Source organism: Balearica regulorum, chromosome 8 (assembly GCF_011004875.1).
Source record: "Balearica regulorum gibbericeps isolate bBalReg1 chromosome 8, bBalReg1.pri, whole genome shotgun sequence".
NCBI lineage: Eukaryota > Metazoa > Chordata > Aves > Gruiformes > Gruidae > Balearica > Balearica regulorum.
Window position 1 is genome coordinate 15271801 of NC_046191.1, and position 24178 is coordinate 15295978.

Sequence of the window (24178 nt, forward strand, 5' to 3'; positions counted from 1 at the left end):
CTGTCTTAGTACTCAGAGATTTCAGGGATCCTGATTTTTCATTTATTTCATTTCAGCACTCATTAGCTGGTCCTCTAAAAGCTGAGAGCATTCTTGCATCCACATCGTGACAGTTGGGGGACACACACGTAAAAATTGCAGGATTAAAACCCAGAATCTAAATTCAGAAGCCCTGAATTTGAGTCCAGGTGGAATTTAGCTATCCTGTCACTTTATCTCCCTTGTCTTTCCAGTTTGCAGTAAGGCGTATGGATACGCAGTTCCTTTATAAGTGATTAACAGCAGCATGGCAGGGTAGCAGACATGCATATTTCCTTTATTTACTCTGGAAGTGGTACCTGTGTTGCCATTCTTACTCCCTGTTGCCCAGGGAGCATGCTAGAACTGCATATATTCTTTAGGGCTTTTAAAACTACCTATTTATTTCTAAACAATTAAATAGTTTTCCTTTCTTCATGCAATTTATTATTCAGAGGATGATCTCAAGTATCTATGTGGGATTATTCCATGGTTCCTGGACTGTGCCAGAACCTTAAGTTTGTTGTAAAAGCTATGCATGGTGCATTCCTCTCCTCTCTATAATAGTCTTTTAGAAATCCACAAATATTTCACAGAAGGTAAGGTCAGGAAGAAAGCCTTTCACTCTGACAGGCATTTTCCGAGATTGCTTGCTAGTCTTGTCTTATATCTATTTGTGGGAATATTTGAAGTGACGGCACATTTACCTTAAAGTACATTCATCACATTGCTCTTCTCCTTGTTCTCAAAAGGTATGACTGTGTGTTTTGGTTTAGCAGTTTCATCTGTGTGATCTTGAGCCTTTATGTTTCTTCCTTCTACTTCTGAGTCCTCAGAAATGTTTCGGAAGCTATAGTGAACGAGAAGGGGGACTGCTGTGCTATTTGCATGCTTATAAGCACTCTTTAAGTGACTTCCCATCATTAAAATTAACTGCATAATTTTTCCACTGTAAATTATACTATGACAATTGACTCCACCCCATCATTTTATTGAAACAAGAGAGTATATGAACTGTGACATTGTTGCTTGACTCTGTTTCTAATGTGTATATATATATTTCTGTTTGTAAACAAGAAAGCACCCCCTTTGTAAATTTACAACTGTGATCCTAAATATTACCATGTGGTAGCAATCGTACAATATTTTTGATTAAATCTGTGATAATTTTTTTAGCACTAGGCCCGTATTTGCTATTTTAAACTCTGGCACTTGTAGAATAACTTTTTCGTTAAAATAAGCCAGAATTATCAGGGTCCAATTTCTACATTTTAGTGAGATTAAAAGTTTTGCTTTCTTAAACAGGTTAGGGTATAAACCATTTAAGAAGCGATGTACACAGCACACCAAGGGTTATTATTGGCAACCAGCATGTCACTTGCTGGAGTGATTTAACTTTCACCAGTGCACATATTCCCAAGGAAATGGTACATGTCTGCATGGTTTCTCTCAACCTCTGAGGTGACAAGGCTTTGGGTTTCTTAAAGATGGGAACAAAAGTGTATTTCTTTTGTCAGCTGTTCACTCTAAATACTGCTGATGGAAATGACACCCCCATTCTTCCTCTTCCCCTTCCCCTCCTCAGCGCATGGTTTCCAATAAAAAAATGATGGAGATAACTGGAGATATAAATTGTTGTGAAAATACATTTTTATAGAAAATAAAAGAATATTTATTTTTATTCTGCTACCAGCATCCTGTGCAGAGGAAATAATTCAACGGGAAATCCTGTTGACAAAATATTTCTGAGACATCAGCCTTTGTGTGCCTTACCTCCCCATTTTAGAGGTTGTTTCTGATTCAGAAGCTTCTCCTTCCTGACAGGTGGTGTGCTCAGAGAGTTTGCAGTTGGTAAACGGGAGATAACCTCCAGGAGGGAGACTTACAGAGACCATGGGACTTACTTGCCTTGAGAAATTTTCAAGATGCAATGTATTTAACGGCAAGAAAGAAAAGGGTAGAGTGCTTTCTGTGAGCTGGCAGAGGATCAAGTGTGTATGATGTGAAGGAAAAAAGGAAGGAGATTCTTGTAGCCTGAGAACAGACATCTGGCTGGCAAAAGAAAAGAAATATCATTGACAGATGAATACTGTTTCAAACTGGGATAATTTTAGATCAAGAGGGCAAAGTTTTGCTCTCATGCATACAGCTCCCACTGAAAGGGATGGGAAAGGTGCATGCATATGAGAATAAAATTTGGTTCTAAGTGAGAACTCAACAACACGCATATTTTTACACTAGATATTTAGACTTTCATGTTTAGATCACGTGGTTTCCATCTGCCATATGTAGGCATAGCTAAAGTGCTGCCAGGAACCAGGCTCTGGTTTGGTGACTTTCATTAAAGGAATTAGTGGTTTCTATCCAGTTTCAGTGTGGCTGGATTCAAAGTGCAGAAGCCCATTTTTACAGTTTAGCATTAATTAGCGCTCTTGTGGCAGCCTCAGCAGGGAGGTGAAGGATTAAATGGGCATGAAGACCAAACTATCTCTTTTCCCATAGTGGTGATTCCTTCAAAATAGGGTTGAGACATGATGGACTAATGTGGGGGATGCACGCATGGCTGCTGGCTGGGCTGTTCTTGTTCCAGATGATTGAAGGACTTCGGTCTGCAGGTCTGCCAATGTAGCACACTCTTCTCTCCTGCTATTTAAAAAACCCGAAACACAAATCCCAACAAAAATCCAGTCCAACACCCTCCCCCCCCCATTCTGCTACCTAGAGAGACATATTCTCGCTCTTCTGCATGAGGGGTGAGAGCTGTTTAGGAGAATTTAAATGAGATCCTTGCCAGCTGTACACGGGAAGGATCGACGCTGTTACGTTAAAAGGCTGCGATGCTGCTGCTCACTTTAGGTTTTGCTGAATCATTCGACAAGGTGCAGAAAGCAGGTAAGCCCTGACTCTTTTTTTGCTGAAGAGGGCCTCACAGGGATATTTTTGAGAATTGCATGGAGACTGGAAAACGTAAAGGGAAAATTGTAGTAAGTTTCAGTGCACCTGGAAGGCAGGACCCCTCCTGGTGTGAGTCAGAGGGTGTAACAGGCTTCTGTCCTGAGTTTCATTAATCAGACATACCGTGCTTTATGTTTATGTACACTGAATATTAAGTATATAATTATAGAAGATTACTTACAGTTGTAATTCTGCTGCTCACACTGAAGCTTGAGAAACACTAACATTTGACAGAGATTTTTTTTTTTAAAGACTATATCACAATCTAATAAAATGTAAAAAGAAATATTTATAAAAAGCCATCATTACTTACTTAGTAGTTCTGAAAGCTTTTATTGATAGCAATTCCTATTTCTGTTTTGTAAGAGACAGGCTTCAAGATTTTAGCCAAGTAATTAAAACATGAAGCGGTATGTCTGAGAAGCTGAGCTCTAGAAACCAGTGTTAAAAATCACCCCTTGCAGCTAATTTATTCAATGAAATAGTTGCCTCGCTGCAGTGTAATTGATGTGCACATTTAAATGGTCAAGTCTGTTCTTAAGGACTTTGGGCCTCTTTGTTAAAGTTCAAATAATGAACATAGTGTCGCATACCTTGTTTTGAGTTAATCCCGTTTTTATGAATGAGTTGAGTTAAAAAAACCGTGAAAGATGTCTCTTAGTAGAAAATAGATTTCCTTCACTAAATAATCCCTTTTCTCTAGATGTCCCCTCCTTCCAGCATCCTAAACAAAAATACTGAGTGTATACTTAAAATGGCAAGGAATATGGCTGTAGGAGAATATTTTTGAAATGATCGCTTCCTGCCTGATTTTCCCCCGCCAGAACAGTGGGGTTTTGTCGGCCGGGCTGCGGCGCAGGCTGGCTGTGTGCTGGCTGCTGGGTTTCCCTGAAAGAAGAGCCGAGTGCTGTGAACTCCAGACCTCTGTGCAGTATCAGAAGCTCTTACTGTGCCAATGTAATCTTTTAATAGACATGCTTGCCAGAATGACTTTTTTCCTTCAAAGATAGAATTAGAAAGCGCAGTTGTCATTTAAATTGCCTCTGTCTTTGCAGTAGTTGGTAGTGATCTGTTGACCAGGATTGGATAATTTAAAAGCTGTTTAACAAAATAACATGCTTGTCTGTGTGAAATATATACGGTGCTGAGAGACGGGGAGAAAAGTCTCCCTTGACAGAGTTCGTGGGATTCTTTAGAAACTGCAGGATGCTGAGGCTTTTCTGCAGAATTATAAAAGCTTTGCGGAGCCCATGTTGAGCATTTGCATGATTTTCAGATGGCGAAGTATGTTCAGCTGTCTCTGTGCTCCCTCCGTGCACGCACGTACACGCTTCGCTGGGAGAGGGAGAGGATTCTCAGCACAGTTTTCGTCGGGCTTTGCATTTGTTGAACATATATTATTGAAATGCTGCCCAAGATGCATCACTTCATCTTGTGTAGAACTTGAATCATCATGTTGCATGATTTGGTAAAATAAAAGAGATTGTGAAAGAGACAACTGTAAACATTCTGTTTGAAAAGATGTGCTCTTTTCAAAAGACCTTTCTGTGAGAGCCAAATAACACAAGAAGCAATATTTCCTTGCTCACAGAGACATATATATTTATTTCTGCAAAGATTTGTTTTGGATTCTCAGTTCTTCCAGTATCTGCATTCTTTGAAATAATTTTATATTTCCATGTTGACTTTCTCTGTGTTTTAAGTTTTAATCAAAGGTTCCTTGCTTCTGATGTCGAGGAGTACTGATGTTAGCCTGTTTACATTCCACGATTTTTCCTGTGTATTGGGCAAACATTCAAATGTGGTGGTGGCTTTTTGCTTTTATCTACCAAACTTAGCACACTCTCTTATTATTGACAGCTCAAAAAGATGGTATGCTAGTGGGCAGGATGCTGTGAATTATTAACTTTTCTTTGCACTTTGACAAATTTAGGTTATCTTTCTAAAGACGAATCGTTTCTATGAAGGAACCAAGGCAGTGGAATGGTAAATAAGGTGTTACAAACTTACATGAAGCAATTTTTAGCCAAATCTGAATTTGACATATTTCTGAGACATGGTTCTGCATTACATTTCTTTCTTAGGACTTGTGTTTTTTCATTTCATAGGCTGAAGTATAAGAGGAAAGATTTTTGTTTGTGTTGTTTCACTTGGACTTTTTTTTTCTCAATGTGTTTTTCTACATGGATTGATCAATAAAGCATTAAAGAATGTATATTACCACTAAACATCCCCTCTACCTTTTTTTCTTAGAAATGCAATTTTGCAAAAGCAGTGTATTTTCTTCTTTCAATAAAGAGCCTGCACTCAACTAATTTGTGAGCAGATAAAACGTGCAGGAAACATGTTTGCCAGGAAGCTCTTCTATAATCAAAATGGTGAGCAGGACAGAAACCATGCTCTTTTTCTTATTAGTATTAATCTTCTATTTTTGAACACCCCCCCCCCCAACACTGACTAATACATACAAACGCAAATGAATCAGAGACAGCATATGCTGCATTTTGTAATAGACGCTTACTTGAGTTAGTGCTTGGGTTGTGCTGCAAGTCTCAGCCCCGGCACCAGAAAGGTCTTTGCAGTTGGGAAGCACGTTGCGTTCTTGGGCGGCAGACGGCAGGAGCGGTGTCGTCCATGGCAGGGTTTGCCTTGAGGCAATTAGCAGGAAGACAAGGAATGTTGATTTTGACTGCAGGAGGACAGCTGAAGAAAAGAGGTTTTTGCGAGGTACAGTAAGGCAAGCAGCAGGTTGAACACAGGTTGGTTAGAAAATACAGTATTGAAAATATTCAGGAGGAATTGCATTCGAGATACAAAGTTACCAGTGACAACAGTAATTATTGACAGAGCCACATACTTAGGTCTCAAAAGCTCTGGAATGATGCAGAACCAGGCGGCAGCATTCAGATGCCGGTCGTTCAAACTTCCATCCTGTGGCAGTGCATCTGTTTATTGGGAATTATCTCCTGAATGTAAATGAATTTCAGTCCTAAGTCATTGCACCTGTTGCCAAGAGGTGTTTATTCCAATCACTTGCCTAAAGCATGGGGAGTTATTGCTTGACATTTTATAGCTCCAAAAAAAGCTGTCGTTTCAAAATCATTTGTTCAGAGAGGAGAAAATGGAGCAAAACAGTTCATTTTACCCTAAGCACTGCTATTTGGCAGTATTCACATTTGCACGGCACAAAGCTGCAATATTGATTTTTCGCTCACAGGGCCTCCCACTAGTTCTTTCTTCGATTGTCAGGGTTGCAAGATGGATTGAATTACACTTTGCTTGTTGATATGCTTATTTTTTCTTTGTTGATAGGAAAAGATTACAAATAAAGCTTCAGAATAAAGATCACAGCAGCTTTGTTAGTGGACTTTTAATTTATTTATTCAGTTAAAATTCTTTCTGCACCATAGAGATTCCTTAGAGTAGTCTCCCCACCTAACGCATGCTGCATTGTTTTGCTTTATTGCTTGCTGCTTTTGCAATGTAACACCTACATTACAATCGCAGGTGTGTCTGCTGTTGCCTGTGGAGTGATCTAACGTTCCTCTAGTATTTTTAATGTTTGTCCTAATACAGAACTTCTCACGGATGCCTGCAGGGGGAAAAATTGCAGGATAAAACACATTCGTAGTACTTATAGCAGTTGCTATAGATGATGAAATAAGATTTGCAGGCAGCTGATCTCTGTAACAAACTGCGGAGGTCTCCTGTTTGGATGCACGGTATTTCCAGGCAGAAGTGGAGGCCGTGCTGCAGGATCTGCAGTAAGGGTTCAGTGCTGCTCACAGGTAGCTCGGGGTGGGTTTGTCAGCCCTGGCCCCATAACCATCCACACGTCTGACCTGCTGCTGCACAGACGCTGCATGCGTAGCCGCCCACACCTCAGCGGCTGTACGCTGCGCATCCCCGTCCCTCCCCGCTCTGCCCTTCCGCAAAAATCCCCTTTGGAGAGCCGAAGCCTCTGGTCCCCTCCTTGCTGATCGCAACCCAAAAGTGGGGCCGTGCGTCCATGTGACAGCACGAGTGGGGGTCCTGTGGGCGGCAGGGATGGAGGGAGGGGGCGGCCAGAGTCCTCGGCCAGGCCATGGCAGTTGTGCGCTGGAGGAAGCCCTGCTGAGTGCAGGAGGTACAGGCACCATTGCCGCCAGCTGGAGGGATGAGCGTTACGTGGACGGCATTAAATTTGACAGGAGCGGTAGGATGTAGGAATGGCAGTCACTAGCAGCATTATATTTGGTCCCACCGCGGCTGTCGTGATGGTAATTAATCAAAGGAGCTGCTGTATGCAGTTGTGGTGGGGGCTTTGCGCGTACCCCTCTCTGTGCCCATTTCACGCCCTCACTGAGCCGTGAGCAGCTTCTGTCTTCGTTGTATTAATTTGCTGCATGGGAGGAACATGTAGGGTGTTAATGTGATGGATTCGTGTCTTAGCTCTTTCCAGCTTTCAGTTCATGATACTTCAGCAAGCCTCTAATAATAGTGTTTGCTATTGCGCGTGGTACGTGCAGCCAAACCGACGGCCAGGAGCGAATTTGAGACGGAACTGTGGTGCTTTCTACAGCAATATGGCATCTTCCCAGATTGACAAATGCTGAAACATACTGGCAGAGTAATGGTACCCGTTTCATGTAGGATGTGTAAGGTAAAGGCAGACCTGCTTGCTGCACTCTGGCCTTGCCCTTGTGCCAAAGAGCCGGTCCTCTGAGACCTCATCGGTTCTTGTGCAGCAGAGAGAGGGTAGAGTCAGACCGGCCGCTCGCATTCGTTACTTCCCTGCGCGCATCGGACCGACGCTGGCGCTGGTGCAGAGGGGAAGGCAGGGGCGTGCAGGTGGAGGGGCGGACGGGAAGGTGGGCTCTGCCTGGCAGGGAGCCACATCCTGACACTGGCATCATCGTTATCAGCAGCTCTGTTCTGCGCTCCTAACGGATCATCATCGTCATACACTAGGAGTTTTAATCCACAGATCATTAATTCAGTAGAAAAAGTGACAGCCTCTGGTTCGTGTGAAAATTTGCTATCAAGGGGTTATCTCAAGTTGTTCTTCATCTTTTTAGATCCTTGCTTCCTTGCCTCTTCTAACGCATCACACTTTTTAAGAAAAGTTTATTTTCTTTGCCTTCAAAACACCATAGAGCTCCAACTTTCCATACTACTAGCTGTTTCCCTTTGCTGTCACAACTTGTTTCCAGCAGCCTGCACTGAAATATTAATGGCCTTGTGTATTAGGATGACTTTTTTAAAAAATAGGAAGTATCTCTGATTCTGTTGAAAATTTCGAAAGCATTTACTATTTTAAAGGAATATATATTTAACACTATCATGTTACCCAACTTTTATCTTCCAAAAACAGTAATGCAAACATTTTGTAAGAAACAGAAATACTCTGTTTAATAGTAATACACTAGCAGCAGTGTGCAAGAAAGTGAAGTATACCAGCTACAGTTGTTTTTTGATACACTGTATTTTTTGCATGAAGAAATGTCTGTAAAAGACAAAACGTTTGGATGACTATCTGGACCGTTGTTTTGTTTCTAAAGCATTTGATACTGCTTCATTACTCTTAGAGAAGCTACCTATTTTTAGGAATTCTCTCATGCAGAAAAACATGTTAAAAATCAGAATTCCCTGAAACACATACGTAATTTTTGGGAGGGACAGGGAGATTTTATGCAGAACACAGCTGCAGTTTGCTGTACCGATCATATTTTTTTCAAAATCTTATCTGTGGTTTAATTTATGTAAAATGCGCAGTAAGGAGCACTGAAATTCAGCTAGGTGAAGTATGGGCATGTATATTGGATCTGGTGACACAGACATGTCCATGCTGGGGACATAAAATAGTTAAGCAAAACAACTCTTCCTGGAGAAAGGAAGATACAAATTAAGAAAGACTAATGAAGTTGGAACTGTGGCTTTGTTTTTTTGTTGTTGTTTTGGTTTTTTAAAATCACTTTTGCATTTGCAAATCCTGCCTGCTCTGCTGCTTCCCACTTTCAGACATGACCTGTCTGACCGTGCCCAAAGAGAGGAGAAGAAAGAAGCAGAGAAAAAAGAGGTGGGAATGGGAACGTGGAAGGTAACCGCGCAGGCAGGCGCCACTGTCTGCCCTGGCAGGGGTTAGAAAAAGTGAAGAGGAGTTTCCTCCTTTCCCAGGTAAGGGACACAGCAGCAGTGGTGTAGGGATGTGACAGTTTCATGAAAGATGCTTCATTTAACATGGTGCCAGGTCAAACGGTTTAAAGGTGCTCTTCTTCAGCACACTGAGGAGAGTTAGTGCCTATGTGACAGAAAAAGAATAATCCAATGCAATATATCCTTTAGGCTCAATCCCTCTTTTTCCCTTTCTTTTTTTTTTTTTTTTTTTTTTTTGGTAGGTTTCAGCCGAGCAGCACTACCGTTTGGTTTGGTTAGGAGGGAGCTCTCCTGCGAAGGCTACTCCATTGACCTCCGGTGTCCAGGAAGCGATGTTATTATGATAGAAAGTGCTAACTATGGACGGACAGATGACAAGATTTGTGATGCTGACCCTTTCCAGATGGAGAACACAGAATGCTTCCTTCCAGATGCCTACAAAATTATGACACAAAGGTAAAAAAAAAAAAAAAAATCATTTTGAGGACTAAAGAGGAAAAATGCCTGAATTACTATGGTAAGAGGTATATACTGTAGGAAATGCTGACTTGTAGTTGCCAATTTGCTCTTACGGTAGTGTTATTTCTATCTAGTAATATTAGAAGGAAATAAAAACTATCAATTGCAGTTAGAGAGGTTTGTGGGTTTTTTTTAAATTCCATGAGCGACAGTTAAAAAGCAAGAAGACAACTGCAAGAAGAATGGAACAATTCACTTATTTGGAGATTCCCTGTCTCCTTGTCTTTTACGTGGTCAAACAGCACCCAAAATGTGTCCAAATGGCTGCTGCATTTTTCAGTAACTTCTACATTCCCTGGCAAGGTTGCACATTTCCTATGAATGCAGTAAATCATTGCCATAGTTCCCACCTGTAAAATACATCCAATGGAAAATGCCAGAATCATTATATGTCATTATACATGTGTGTACAGAAGCATATATGCATATAAGCACAAGTTATATTATGTCTTAGTGACAGCAGTTGTCATTCAGAGAAGACAATCAGTCAAGAAGAGCCAGTAAAAGTGGTTTTAGTACGAAAGGTGTATCAGAACTGAGATTCACAGAAATTCCTGTGCTACAAGCTGCGTACGGGCAGCAGTCACGTGGTACTGACAGTTGTGGAAAAGTCAGCACAAATCAGTCGCTGGCATTGTTACTGGCTTAAACGACAAGCCTGAATAAGTTCAGGATTGGTGGGAAGTTGTCGTCCCAGTGCATTTTTCCTAGGGTGAGGAATCTGAACAAAAAGGGGGTGGGAATAACCTGGGAGCTTTCTGGTGCACGTACACGGGTATGTCAAAGGAAACACGCAAGTCGTCCTCCATGCTCTGCTCCATTTAGTGTGTTCTGTTTGAACACGGTAGCGCTCAGGAACATATAGTCACGTCTTAAAAATAATCTTCCGGTTTGATTTCCCACTTCACTCAAGTCGTCATGAGTGTGACTCGTACAATTTTTTTATCATTTTCATGTGAATACTTCTACTTCTGTAGTCAAGTGGGCTAGGTCTCAGGCTTCAATTTCAAATGCTGGAGGTAAATTAAGGATATCAGGCCTTTTATTCTTGGTCTGTGTTCAACCTGTAACTTGTTCTGTGATCAGTAAGGGAAAGGCTCCATCGCTACGCTAGTGGAAAGCTAATATAACTCCTTTAAATCATGTTTGAATTATCTTTTTGTGGTTCTAGTTCGTTGTTGTTAATTAGACCAAGCCAGATTTCCATTGAGACTGCAGCAGCAGTGTCATCATCCTCTAATCTGTCAACTCCCTTTGAAACCACCTTCAATTGCTTTTGTAAACGTAGTGCCTCACTGTAGACTTCCTTGTTGTGTAAAATGCATCTTGTGTTTTGATCAAAGTTCTCCGTATGTTCACTACAAATATACAGATTAAGGTAGTCAGAGGCAAATATAGAGGCACAATCTTGCTAAAGTGACATCAAACTGTTACTGGAAAGCTGAAATGTCAACCCTCCCCTTTCAATTAATCAACTGTAAGTTTCTGATAGCAGAGAATATTTTTTACCTTCCCCAATCTTCCACTCTTACCCTCTTTTCAGCAGATTAAAATGAAATTGTGATCACATCTATGACATTGGTTCAGAATATCTATGCTCAGAGAGAGTTTTTCATTTTTGTTCTTTTTTTTTTTCTGAACAAATGGCAAAGATCTTTTGACACTTTTCTTTCTATTTTTGTCTGGCATTTATAGTAATTTGGAAGTTTGCTTTTGTAGTTTTCTTTCTCAGTTCTTGTCATTAAGTAGAAAAGCTGTCTCTTGCCTTGTTTAATCTTTTCTCAAAATTGCTCAATTTGTGCTATATTGCAAGCATAGAAGAACATTGCAAATTTCTTATGAAATATTGAAAGTTCTTGTATCTCATTTATTTATAACTGCATTGGTGATCATAATTTTTTGTTGTCTAAGGCAAACTGTAGTTTGGTACTCAGCACATGTCCTTGATCTGATATCTAAAAGTATCACATCAGCTGTATTTTGATGGCAGCAGTTGCATAGAAAAATCTCACCTGAAGGACTATCAGATTCATTAGGGTTTTTTTTTTTTTAAACTGACTAGAAAAAAACCCAATCTGTGGAACATTTGATCACAGGGAAAACTTTTATTCCATACCTTTAGAAATAAGTAGCAATAGTGTCTACATTACTACTTAAAATCTTACAGTGTTTACTTTTAAGGTCTAATGACATGTTTTTATCACTTCAGCTAGCAGTGTTTTTACCATTGCCTTTGACCGCTCAGTTCAGTTTAGACCTGCAGGTAAATGTAGTTCCACAGCAGTTATTAAATACTCCTCATTCATTTCCAACATTACTCCATAGCTTTTGCACAGCAACTACATTTACTGCAGTTACAGCATGAAAACACTAGCTTAAGGAGATCAATACTGCGAAATCTGAAGACTGAAAAATAAGATGAGGTTTCCAGTTTAGCACAAAGCCAGGTAATCACATGCCCTGCTCCCCTTCCAGAGAATTTGAGATAGTGGCACACAAACTTTGCCAGTGTCCACTGATGCATCAGCTCCTCTTTCTCAGAACAAGCTGCTCTTCTCCCTCCCTTTTCTTTCTTTTCTGCACTTCTCAAAAGATTTTTAACTTAACGCTTTCCTAGGAAGCCTGACTAGAACGCTAATGACTTCATTGCTTTGCTTTTACCTTTGTAAAGTGGTTATTAAATTTTTAGTCCCTGATTGAAATTACATCCCAATTATTCTAGAATAAAGTCTTTCAGATGTATTTAGATTCCGTGTAAACTTCAGACTGGCACGGTTAAAATTAAAGCTTTGAAGAAAGAGACTAGACCTTTAGAAAATCCCTCTCCCCTTTCACACTTCTCTGATAATTAACCTCAGCGTTTGCATATAGTCAAGTTTGAGAGATCCTACCACGTGCTAACGTTGAGTATAGAAATAAGCTTATTTCTAGAATATTTGGTGAGGGAGTAGTGTAAGTGAGTAGCAGAGGACCCACGTTTCAGGCAGTTGGGTCTTAAAATACTCAAACTCCTTGGTGCTCTGCCGTCCTTTAGCAGGGACAAATCTCCTCTGTTTCCTCTCTGTTTAAAAAGAAATTAAATGAACAAGGAAGCAGAAGATGCAAAGCAGCCTGAGGAAATTGCTCTAGTTACTCGCTCATAAAGTGTGTTTGTGTGGCTGGAGCCAGAAACTGTCAGGAGACTTTGAAGTTGATAAGGCTAACTACTACTGCACTTTATAGGCACAGCAGAGATTTGAAAATTAGCATGATAAAATTTACTTATGACCTAGTCATAAGTCCACTTCCATTGTAAGCGGATTGCAGGTGGATTGCGTGAGTTCCATTCAAACCGCCTGTGTGTTTATGGGGACTTTCTGCCTCCAGTGTCAACTTCAAAGCCCCGCTCTGCAACTGCAGGTGGGTGCACCACAGGGTTTTGTTAGGACAGGCACTAAGGGTTACGTAGATACCACAGAGTCTTTGGATTTCTGTTTTATTAGCTTAAAATAATCACAGATATTTAAAAGTACTTGTAAATATGTACGTAAAATACATTTCAAAGGCAAAGGCATATTGTGTATGTAATTTTATCATGGAACAGTAAGCTAAGATGTGTTTTTGCATGCTGGGACCTTTCTCTTCTGAATTAAAAATAGGCTTTTTTTAGTAGGAATTGTTCTTCCTAGTCCTACACTTTTTGTTTAGGAAAAGTTCCCGATTATTTTAAAAATTAGACACCATAACTATTTTTGTGATTCCAGTACAGTGCAATTAGATGATGTTTTTTGCCTATGTATTTAAATAAATACTTAGGTAGTGTGGCAGCTAATAACCTTGAATAAGATAATTTAAAATCTTGAGAAATACAATATAAAAAAAAAGTCAGGTCCATTCCAATCCATACACCTTATTTTTTGAGTAATTTACAGTTGTAGCTATTGGTGCGGCTTGTAGAAAATTAATGTTTTGTATTTAAAGAAAATACAGCCTGTTAACTCTGAATCCATGGAGTCATTTACTTAGATGCAAAATTCAAGCGTTTAATGTTGGCAGCCAAATTAATGTTAACTTCAGAAAGAAAACATTTTTCCTTCCTAATAAAGGCTAAAATACCTTGAATCTTTAGAGAGAAACTTCTGATCTGTGTTCTGATACTGAGAGCATAGTTGTGATCCTTAAAAAGAGGAAAAATTCAAAATGTTTAAAACCACAGATTTTGCAGACCATGCAAACATCCAGATTAAAAAATACAATCTCACAGTTGGTATGTTCAGTTTATTTTTCATCTGCAACAGAAAGGAGGTTATATCAGTTCTGCGCTGAAATGGCCTTGAAATTCTATTTTCATCTACAATTTGTACTATAATTGTAGCTTTATGTGATCTTTACATCTTTACTAAACACATTTAATCAGTATCATTTTGCTTTTTAAATATGCACAAACAAAGCAAACCTCATAATAAATATTAAAAAAGCATAAATATAAAAATATGTTAAGTATAATAGATGAACTTAGGGAACTGTGATTTTTTGAAATACCCATCGCTTTTAAAACATTGCTGCAGAAAAGCTAAAGGATTAAAAGAGGAATAAATCCTTTTCATCAGCAAGTGTTTTTTCTGTTGCACGTATCCTGTCCTATCTATAGCACATGCAACACATGTACCTTCAATTACTATGTCCATCATGACACCAGTGAAGAGTTCATGCTTGGGTTTTTGTTACCGTGAACGTTTCTCACATGGTAATACCCTTAACCTGTTACGTCCATCATCTCTCTGCAAGACAGCTGCGCTTAAACAGAGGGTCTTCAAAATGTAAGGAAGTGCCTCCTGCCCCACAGAGTGATCAAGGGAAAGCTGAAGGAAGCAGCGTATCCATTCCTTCTCCTGAGACTTCATTTTTTTTTAATCCTTCCCAACAAGGGACTGGGAGAATGGAAATGTTCATTCTTTTCCACCAATTCACGTGTCCAACAAATATGTGATTTTGAAAAATCCTATGTATCAATGAGAGTGAGACATTTTTGAAAGAAAACAAAATGAGTTCTCCTCTGAAGAAGACACATCTCCCAAGCCCTCTGTCTTGTCAGGTCTGCAGAGGAGACGTTGTCATACCGTATTAGTGGCCTTGCAAGTGAAAACAAGTTCGGTCTGTTCCATAACATGAGTGAAGAAAGAAAATCTTCCACTGGGCTCCGGGCTTGGATGGATAGTGGGTAAATCTCCTATCACTGATCCGAGTGAAAAGGTCTAGCCAAAAGCAAACCTCGTAGAGGGTGTCTTTGCTGGTAGAAGGCAAAACCTGCTGTGGGGTCACTGCAGAGCTGAATCCGAGCCTTTACAAGACTCCCACAAAGAAGCATTTTAGTGCCTCAAAAATAGCTTCCTCAGACAGGGCCCACAGTTGAGTCTGTGTTTAAAATGTAGCACGCTTCAGATTTGCATTTCTTAATGCGACCTAGAACCATTTTCACAGGCAGGATTTTATCCTCTGCCATTCGCCGGTGACTGCGATTGTGGTGGTAATGGCGGCCGTTTCTTCGGGGGTCTGCCAGGCTTAGACAAGGGCTCTGCTGACCCCTGCTGCTATCCTTGCTTTTTCCCTCGCTTCTCCTTCCACAGGCGAAGATTGCCTCCCTTTGCCAAAGATTTTATGTAGTGAAAAGTGTCTCAGAACAAGAGATGCCTTTTTCTACTTTCTGGCCATTCAAAGCTTGCCTGTCTGTCCTTTCCGTGTCGGGGACGCAGCGGTGCTGGTGGTAGGGCAGCACAGCCTGGTGGGGATGAGGTACGTTCACAGAATTTATGCACATCGGAGTTGCTGTGGTGCTGATGCTTATCTTGTGCACTAGGTCCTTTTGCTTTGGCATGCCAGCGGTTTCTGTTTCAGCTTGCTGACAACGTGCTTCGCAAAACATTTACCTTACAAGATTATCAACATTAGATATCCTTTTTAAAGCATCCTTTAAAATGAAGGCTTCTACTCATCTGAAACAGACGTAGGTCTTAGTACGGCAGTCGCTCCCATGAGTATTTTGATGTAGCAGAAGCTTAAAATCTTCTTTATTTTTAAACTAAGCTTTTCACAGTACCAGGCCACTGCCCGATTGATTTTTGGTTTTTGTTTTGTTTTGTTTTCTGTGTGTTAGTCACAAGACTTAGTTATGGCTCAAATGTAAAGAAAAAGCAGCAATACACGTAGCCTATTTTCATGAACTAGGCATAATCACAGAGCCTAGAATATTCATGAAGCATACCATAGTCCTTGGCTTTATTTCAGAAAAAAACCAGTAACACCCGTGACTGAGAAGAACCTTATCTGGCATTCTGCATTTTCACTATCATTAATCCTTAATAGGAAAGTAGTAGGTCTAGTTTACTCATTAAAAATAGGGGATGTTATTAATGGGGTAGTTCCATCATGGCATTACTTAGTAAATTAAATACAAATCCTCGTATTACGAGGTTCTGAGCAGTCAGGTAAGGTGAAATAGCTGTCAGTGGTACTTGATCATCATTTTGCGGTGTGTTCTATTATTATTTTCTGCAGAAGAAATTATATTACACATGTGCAAGCACATAACACACACACACGTTGCTATAATCACGGCATTGGATGAGCTACAAAGGAAACAACAAAAGGATCATTGATACCAACTAATGACATTTAAAATTTAGATTTAGTTTACTACAAAACAGATTGGATTCATTATTTTGCCAGGGTGTAGCTTGATATTTTATTTAGTGTTTTCATATCTTATATTTAAGTTGTTTTCTTTCCTTTATTATTGGCAAAACCATCAAATTCTTCATAAGTCAGTGTATATCTTATCTGTCAGGATGGTATATACACATTCATCAGTCTTTCCTTGCTGTTTATGGGTGAAAATAAATATAAATAACTATACATACGTATACATAAATTTGTAAGTATTATAGGCTGTTTCTTGTATATTTGAGCATCATATAAAATACATGCTTCAGTCTGTGATTTTCTAGGGTTTTTTTTTTCTGATTTCTGAAATGGGCCGTACTAGGTGTGCATACTGTTCAGCCTACAGTTAATCGTATACTATTTGTTTTGAGTGTGTAATTACCTCTCTTGGTAATTTACTAATGTTTTTGAGAACTTGACTGAGACAACATTGCTTAACCTTCAACATCTTTCAGTTGAACGTTGTGTTCTCTTGGATGAATTTATATGAATTTTATATAGTTTTCGAATTTCTAGTCTAGCCAAGATAAGTTCCTGGTTTAGTTGCAGTCAGAACTTTATTATTAAAAATTTGTGATTTACTTATATATTACTGTGCCAAATTTAATTTGTATAGAATAATACTGTAATAATTGAAGCCTATTAATTCCTCCCACCCCAATATATCCTCTATAATACTTAGCCAAAACAGCCACATTATCTGATAAGTTGATTTAGGACTTTATACATGTGTTCATATAGCCATTTATCTCAACCCTTGCTGAGGAGACCTTTATTAAGCTGTGATGACTGCTGAATATGAAATGTAACCAAGATTATTTTTTTATTCAAATATAATTTAAATATTCATCAAAGAGGAGTTATGCTTGAAACTGACAGAGACTATTAACATCAAAAAATATAATTAACTGCACTGGGTATCATGAAGCAGAGTTAGCCAAATAGCCGAGAGGTCTAATTGCTCTAGAGTCTGAGAAGCAATAGTTTTATTTTATACTGTTGCTGTGGAATTAATAGTGATGTGGTTTCCTATGCGAGGCAATTAAAAGCTGCCTGTTAAGGTTCATTGCATTATAGGAAATCCGTTGAATATCACTTAGTAAACAGAACTGACATGGAAAAGGTACATGAAGATGGGCAGAGCAGGGTATAGATTGTAAATTAGGACAGATTAATATGAATTAAATATATGTAAGTAAATTACGAGTACTTTTTAGTGTTACAAAGGCAGCAGTAGCGATGAAAGTGAAAAGTTGTCATTAGTAACACAAAGGAAATAGAATTTAAAGATTATTATAGTGAAGCTGTTTAATTCAGAGGAAAGGAATAGAACAGTAACATGGGTTTAAAAATTAAAAAGTAGCTACAGAGTAGTATAGAAATGAGCAGATCTCATATTCTGGAAATTTCTTTCTGCCACAGAATAATTTCCTACTTATAATAAAAAGAACCTTCTGACCTTTGTGGCTCAATTAAGCTTTTTAGTTGAATTCAACAAGAAAAAACTTCTTTATTGAATCCCATAGATTCTGCCTGTGTCCAGGCTATACAGTCTAAAAAGGGGTGGCCATATTCATGGCATTTTGACATTAATGAGGTTGCTGAAATGGAAAAGTTTAAGGATCAAAGATACAAGCAATAACAGTATTTTACAGCATTTCTTTTTTTTTTCCTCTCTAATAATAAAATTGCAATCTAATTGCTTAATAAGTGGGCCATCATTACTGAAAGACATAGATAATTCCCTGCTTTGCATTTTATTTTCTACATATTGCAGAACAATAATTAGCAAAAATGCTATGGCCACAAATGAGAGAGGTCTTTTTTTTTTTTCCCCCCTTTCATATAATAACTCTGAATGAAAGGGGTTTGGTGTATGTTCTTTAATTTAGTGTGGTAGTCAACATCTATGTTTTTTAAGAAGCAATCTTAAAAACTAGTGTCGTACTGGTAAAATCAAACAAAGAATTTAACTAGAATTCCTGTTTTATATAAAGATTGGCTGCCTATTTCATACATTATTTAGCATGCTTACCCTGTTTATATCAGTGACATAAGAGTGCGTGCTACTTTCTCAGATGAGTACTGTCTTTGCCGCTTCACAGCACAGTGCCTTGTACTCCCAGGCTTGCACATGGTGTTAGCAGATATTTAAAGCACTTCAGCCTAACATTTTATAGGTCATGATGAACTGAGCCTATAAAACAAGTTACTGCAATGAAGTTAATGCAGTCTTAAGAGTGTTACATAGACCGAATACTCAGTATTCAGAGTATTTTTAGCCTGCTGTAGGCACATCAATGGGGAGGAAAGGTTCTTGTCACATAGAATTTTTCCATGTCAAACCTGCTTTATACTACACTTGCAGTGCAGAATCTTTACTACGGATTTACTATTGAAAGCTGTGTATTTTTTTTTCCAGGTTTTCACTAGAACACAGTAGCTATCAGAACCTTTGAATATCAATTTCTTGTAGCACATGCACACGTGCACATACACACACACACACACACACAGGCAAACCAGGTCCTGTAACGTTTTTAAAAGAAATTAGGTAGAAGAATCACTTCTTTAAGCAAGCTGCCCTGACCAAAGTCCTATAGTTCAGACACCTTACAGGAAGTCTTACTACTTCTTGATGACACAGAGCTGTATAACGTTGCATCTGGCAAGATATGTATTTTGTCGTTGTATTTGCAAAGGCATCTATGCTCCTTTCTCAGTAGTAATCTGTGATCTTGAACCTTACTGTTCATTGTTTCTCAAGTATCTTGCTTCTTGTGATACATGTCTATATGATGAAGGTGCAATTTTGAAATGTACTTAACAAACACACACATTTTCCCAGCACTGTAAAATTGTTGTTTCACCGTAACTCAGATTTTGTGCTCCTTTTCCTCTGTCTATTTAATACATTAATTTAGGCTGTGTTGTAAGCGTTGCAATAATGTGAGAGTTCTGAGCCCGTAACCTTTCCCTGTTTACTGAATTTCTTTTCAGCATTGAACTCAACTGTGCTGTTACACTTGTGAAGCTGTAAGTGTTTTCTCATCTAGGATGTAGTAGCACTGATACTGCCTTCAATATATTATTCTAGTGCCAGCATCACTGGTGGGTATGAAAAACATAATTTACTTTGTATATTTAGCTTTCTTAGATAATTTTGCTGCCTTTGTGACAGAGATACAGCAAAAGAACACCTCCTGGAGTTGCATTTAAAACGGGAGCACTTTGGGTAATGTGCTGTAGACAGAACACATATGAGTTAGTGCTCAGTTATCATGCGTGCCATCAGCAATGCCTTGTTGCTTTCTTATCAGTCACTTCCTGCTGTCAGCCCAGTGCTTATTTCAATAGAAAAGGATTTGCATCAAATGTAATACAGTATTATGTATGGCTAACATGGGGTTTTTAATTGTGCAGGCACATGAGACTCCTTCAGTGGCAGACAGTTTGATAAAAGGATTAGATCATGAATATTTTTGACACAATTAAAGATTATCTGTGCATTGACAGAGTCAAGCGAGTGAATTTTCTGATGTGTTTTTTACAGAGGTTGAACCTGCTTGACTTACCTAAAAACCAACCACAGAATACATGGGATTTTTGCAGATGTCAAAACAAGGAAACGAAAGCAGCCTCCTAAACTTTGTTGGGCTTAAAACTGGAAGTTCCGGGAATCAGAAAGTGTGCAGATTGAATCAGTAACTTAATCCCGTAATTTTAAGTTGCAAAGAAGAAAGTGGAATTGTGCTTTCCAAGGTTTGCAGGGAAAGTCCTATACCTGGAAGCCCTGCAAGCTTTCCAGATGATAATTAGATCCAGACATCACTGTGGGTAATGAATAACAGTGCTTTTATGACAGGCATTCCTCTCAGAAGAAAAGAAAGTATTTGTAGTGAGGACTCTCAGACACATTTTAATAGGAAATGACACCACTGTTACAGAGTTGATTAAAGACCTACCAAGGGACAGCACTTCTGGAAAAAATCAGCAGATGAAATAAGAAGAGTTGTAATTTTATTATTAATTATTGGTTAAATATATATAACTTTAAAACCATGAAATCCACATTAAAAATGATAAGAAAAAGAACTGTGTCATCTTGCTAGCAGATTGCGCTTTTATAAGTCTCATAAAATAACCAAGTTGTCTTTTGGCCTCTTGCTCAGCATTTTGCTTTGAGTTCTGTTGAGCCGTAGAAAGGAGTCGCTCCGTAGCCCTGTGGAATTGGTAGATAGGGAGCGGTGGGCATATGGCCTCTGTTGGTGGAAATTATAACCCAAAAAGAGGATATTCCCCAAGGCAAGTTTACAAAAAACAATTTATTCGTTTTCACCCTGTAAAACTCATCTTACATGCAGGATCTCTTGCATTATTACAAACTCTAATCCTCTGAGTGGGTAATTAACGGACCAGAAAAGCCATTTGTGGAAAGAAAGAGCCATAAGGGTGAAAAATATTTCTCCACTGAATGATCTTTAAGGAGTAAATAATTACAAGAGTGAGAGGTTTGGGATGACCAATCTAAATCTGAACATAATTAGGATGAACACAGTTTGAAAATCGAAGCAGTTGGCATGTGCAACAATTCTCATATCAGAAGACTAATTAAATATTTAAAAGCCCAAACCCCCTCACTATTCACAGAAAAATAACCTGCCACAAAAGGGTCTGTAACTTTGCAGATAATTAGGAAGGGTTACAGGGGGAAAAAAATCACAGATTGGCTCCAAGGTTCTGCAAGGTCACGTCTTATTATGGTGTATCTTTTATATGGTCTGATAACAAGTTTCTTGCTAATTTAATCTAAGTAGGGCATCCCATAGCGATTTCCCATTTCCCTTGTTAAAAATGTGATCATTTTTCTATATGCAAACTGCAATAGGTGAACATTTTTATAAATAATTGCTCCTAATTGATACTGGCTATAATGTTTTTAATTATTCAAGGGGAATGCATGTGTTAAAGTTCAGTTAGGGTTGCCCCCACCACACCCCCCATTTGAAATTGTCCTCATCCTGTCCATTGCAGCGGGAAACCAAAGGACCCTATGAAATCATGTTGCCTCGGCGGCCAATCCTGTAAATTTTTAAGTCTTACTTTCCTGTTAGAGCTAAGATACATTTATGTTGAATATGCATTTCTGCAAACAGAAGAGCTGTGTTAAACTCAGGAGACGCATAGGGAGTCAGCTGAATTTGCATTGAACTGACCCGGAGGTCCAGTTGAAACGTGAACATGAAAAGCGTACCAAGGCTTCTGCATTTCAGAAGTTGCAGTAACGAATCACACCTGTCATTTGAAATACCTTATTTTAGTAATTAAAGTGGGTGATTTTTAAAAATGTATTTCAGATCTGTGCAAATTAACGTGAAGGATAAAGCTACACGTTTTCAATATTGTAATTCTTGAAGTTACGCATTTAATAATGACTCAGAAGCTGTCTTAAGTTACATAACTTTTGACGACATTATGAATATGCTGCATGCCAAGCCATGGATAAAAGAGATCGACAGCGCTGCAAAAAAGAGTTTTCAAGGGTTTTTACTCTTATCCTGTGCTCTCTGCCTGGGAGTCTCTTCTCCTGCAAGTCTGTTGCAGCGTTATGCCTAAGGATCAGACACTGTGCTTCAGATTTTTCACTTGGATTTTCTATACGCTCTGCTATGGCACCGTGCCTCAGAAATAAGCGCCCCTTCGTAAAGCTCTGACACTATTACCCAACCCTATGTTTCTCCCCTGAAACCTGCTCAGCCCACAAGGCATGATGCTGCACTCACCCTCACTCAGTGTGAATAATCTGTGTAAATTGCTTAGATATTACGATGCTGCACTACTAAAGTTTTCATTAGTAAATAAGCATAGCTGCAGGATATTTATGTTGTCTAAATGGTGAAACATTTAATTGGATCTTTTGAACTGATTACTTTTCAGCAGTGCGGATCTGCTTGGCTTAGTTGGGGTACTAAGACACACACAGCCTGTCTTCCCATCCTGCGTTTTGCTTGCAAATACGCATGCACGTAAATAATATGACAAGATTATGAATATGACTTTATTTCCATTTCTTCTTCCTCAGGTGGGGTTGCATTAGAAACATTTTCTCTAAAAAGCAGGTCTCTTCTGCTTCATACCATTACAACGTTTGGGTTTGGCTTGCAAAACCAATGCAGACCTCACCGGGAGATTGTTCCGATGGCTTGGCATCCCTCATTGCATCTTTTGGTAGCTAGTTTTCCTGTCCTTGCTTTACAGTCAGCTCCTCACAGGCTCTGGTAGTTCTAGGAGGCCTTTCATATAGCTGGTAGTAAGTAGTGAGGATAAAAAGATGGGATTATAAAAGCGCTTAAAAAATTACCGAGAGAAGGCAGGAGTTCTGTATTCCACTGGAATCTGCGTTTCCTTTTCCTTGTTCTTTTTTTTTTCCCTCTCCCTATTTTATCTGATGCTTCGGTTTCAGGTTAATAATAACCCCATAACAATAGCATTTGCACCGATAAACAAAGTACTGGAACAAGAATGAATTGTAACAAGAAAAAAATATCTCTGATAGCTTAGATGTGAGTACGTGAGAAGATTTGTCTTTTTAACAGTGACTGCTTTGAACTTAGAGAACATGAATACTAAAAGGCAAATGGGTCATAACTAAATGTATTAAAATTGTAAGAAGAGGTTGAAATCGAGAAATACTCTGTTAAATTACTTTGCCATACAAGTGTGATACACATTCATTGATAGTGAATCAAACTGGGTAATCCCAAGAAAGGGCCTGTGGGAGCTGCATGTTTTCTGTTGTGTTTTATTGTCTATTTGGAGTTTTCATCCTTAATGCATACCCTTAGACTCCCACAAGATTACATTGTATAAAGAAAACACAATTAAATATTATTACGTATTTATTGGGCAAACGGAAACAATGCCATGGTGCAACTTCTTCTACATTATTAATTACACAGTATTTAGCTTCCTTATGTCATGTTTACTTAGTAATTAGGAAGATTCAACAAATCATCAATATTATATTTTAAAAGAAAGTAGAAACGATTTTCTCAGTGTTTTTTCCCCAAAAATATTTTTCATCCAAAGCTACCAGGTTTATTGCTGTAGTAGTCATGCTGCCAAGCGCATAGAAAATCCCAAGGTTGGGTTGTGAATTTTCAAACAAATTTCTAGCACACCTTACTGCTTTAGTGGTCACAGGAAGATCTCCAATATTTAGACACAGTTCTTACAGCCAAATTCTGCATGTCCCGTGTTTTTCTTAGATTATGAAAGCTACCACCGCAGCACAAAATCTGTTTTCCCTTTGAGCTAGGTAAAATTGATGTTTGGGGTTTTTTGCATGCTTGTTCCCCCATAATAGTTTTAGGGAGTCTAACCTGAAAATATTTTTTAGAAAATCTTATACATGAGTAAGCAAAACTGCCAGTGTGGCATCCTGGGTTTTTTAAAAGGCAGTTGCAGGATTACATGTCTATCTTCAAGGACACGTGGCATTGATGCACGGGTAGGGTTGTGCTACTGCTGCTGGGGTTGCTGGAGCCCTGTGGATGTCGCAGTGATGGCGAGCCAGTGCTGCTTCAAATCAGGGCTTTATAGCAAGGCTGGCGGTTTTTAGCAGGTCTTTTTTTCAGGCTTTGGTTAGGCCCAATTTGCTACCTCATTAGGTTTCAGTATATAATAATGTATTTCTTGTGAGGTGAATTTGAAACTCAGAATTTAAATACATTCCTTTCAATAATTTTATCTACTGTGGTATGTGTGTGTGCATACATATGTATCTGTACACCCCTAAAATAAAATCTCTGTTCTCTGGCTATTTTATATGTAACTTTTGTACACACTTTCT

General features: G+C 38.9%; 1 protein-coding gene across 17 annotated transcripts in view; it reads left to right on the forward strand.

The window, feature by feature from the left end:
• ADGRL2 (adhesion G protein-coupled receptor L2) overlaps window positions 1-24178 on the forward strand; it is a 394446-nt gene that overhangs the window by 313335 nt on the left and 56933 nt on the right. For all 17 annotated transcript variants that reach the window (XM_075759768.1, XM_075759776.1, XM_075759770.1 and 14 more), the window contains one exon: window positions 9351-9564. In XM_075759768.1, coding sequence (XP_075615883.1) covers window positions 9351-9564 — 214 coding nt within the window. The remainder of the gene's footprint in view (window positions 1-9350; window positions 9565-24178) is intronic.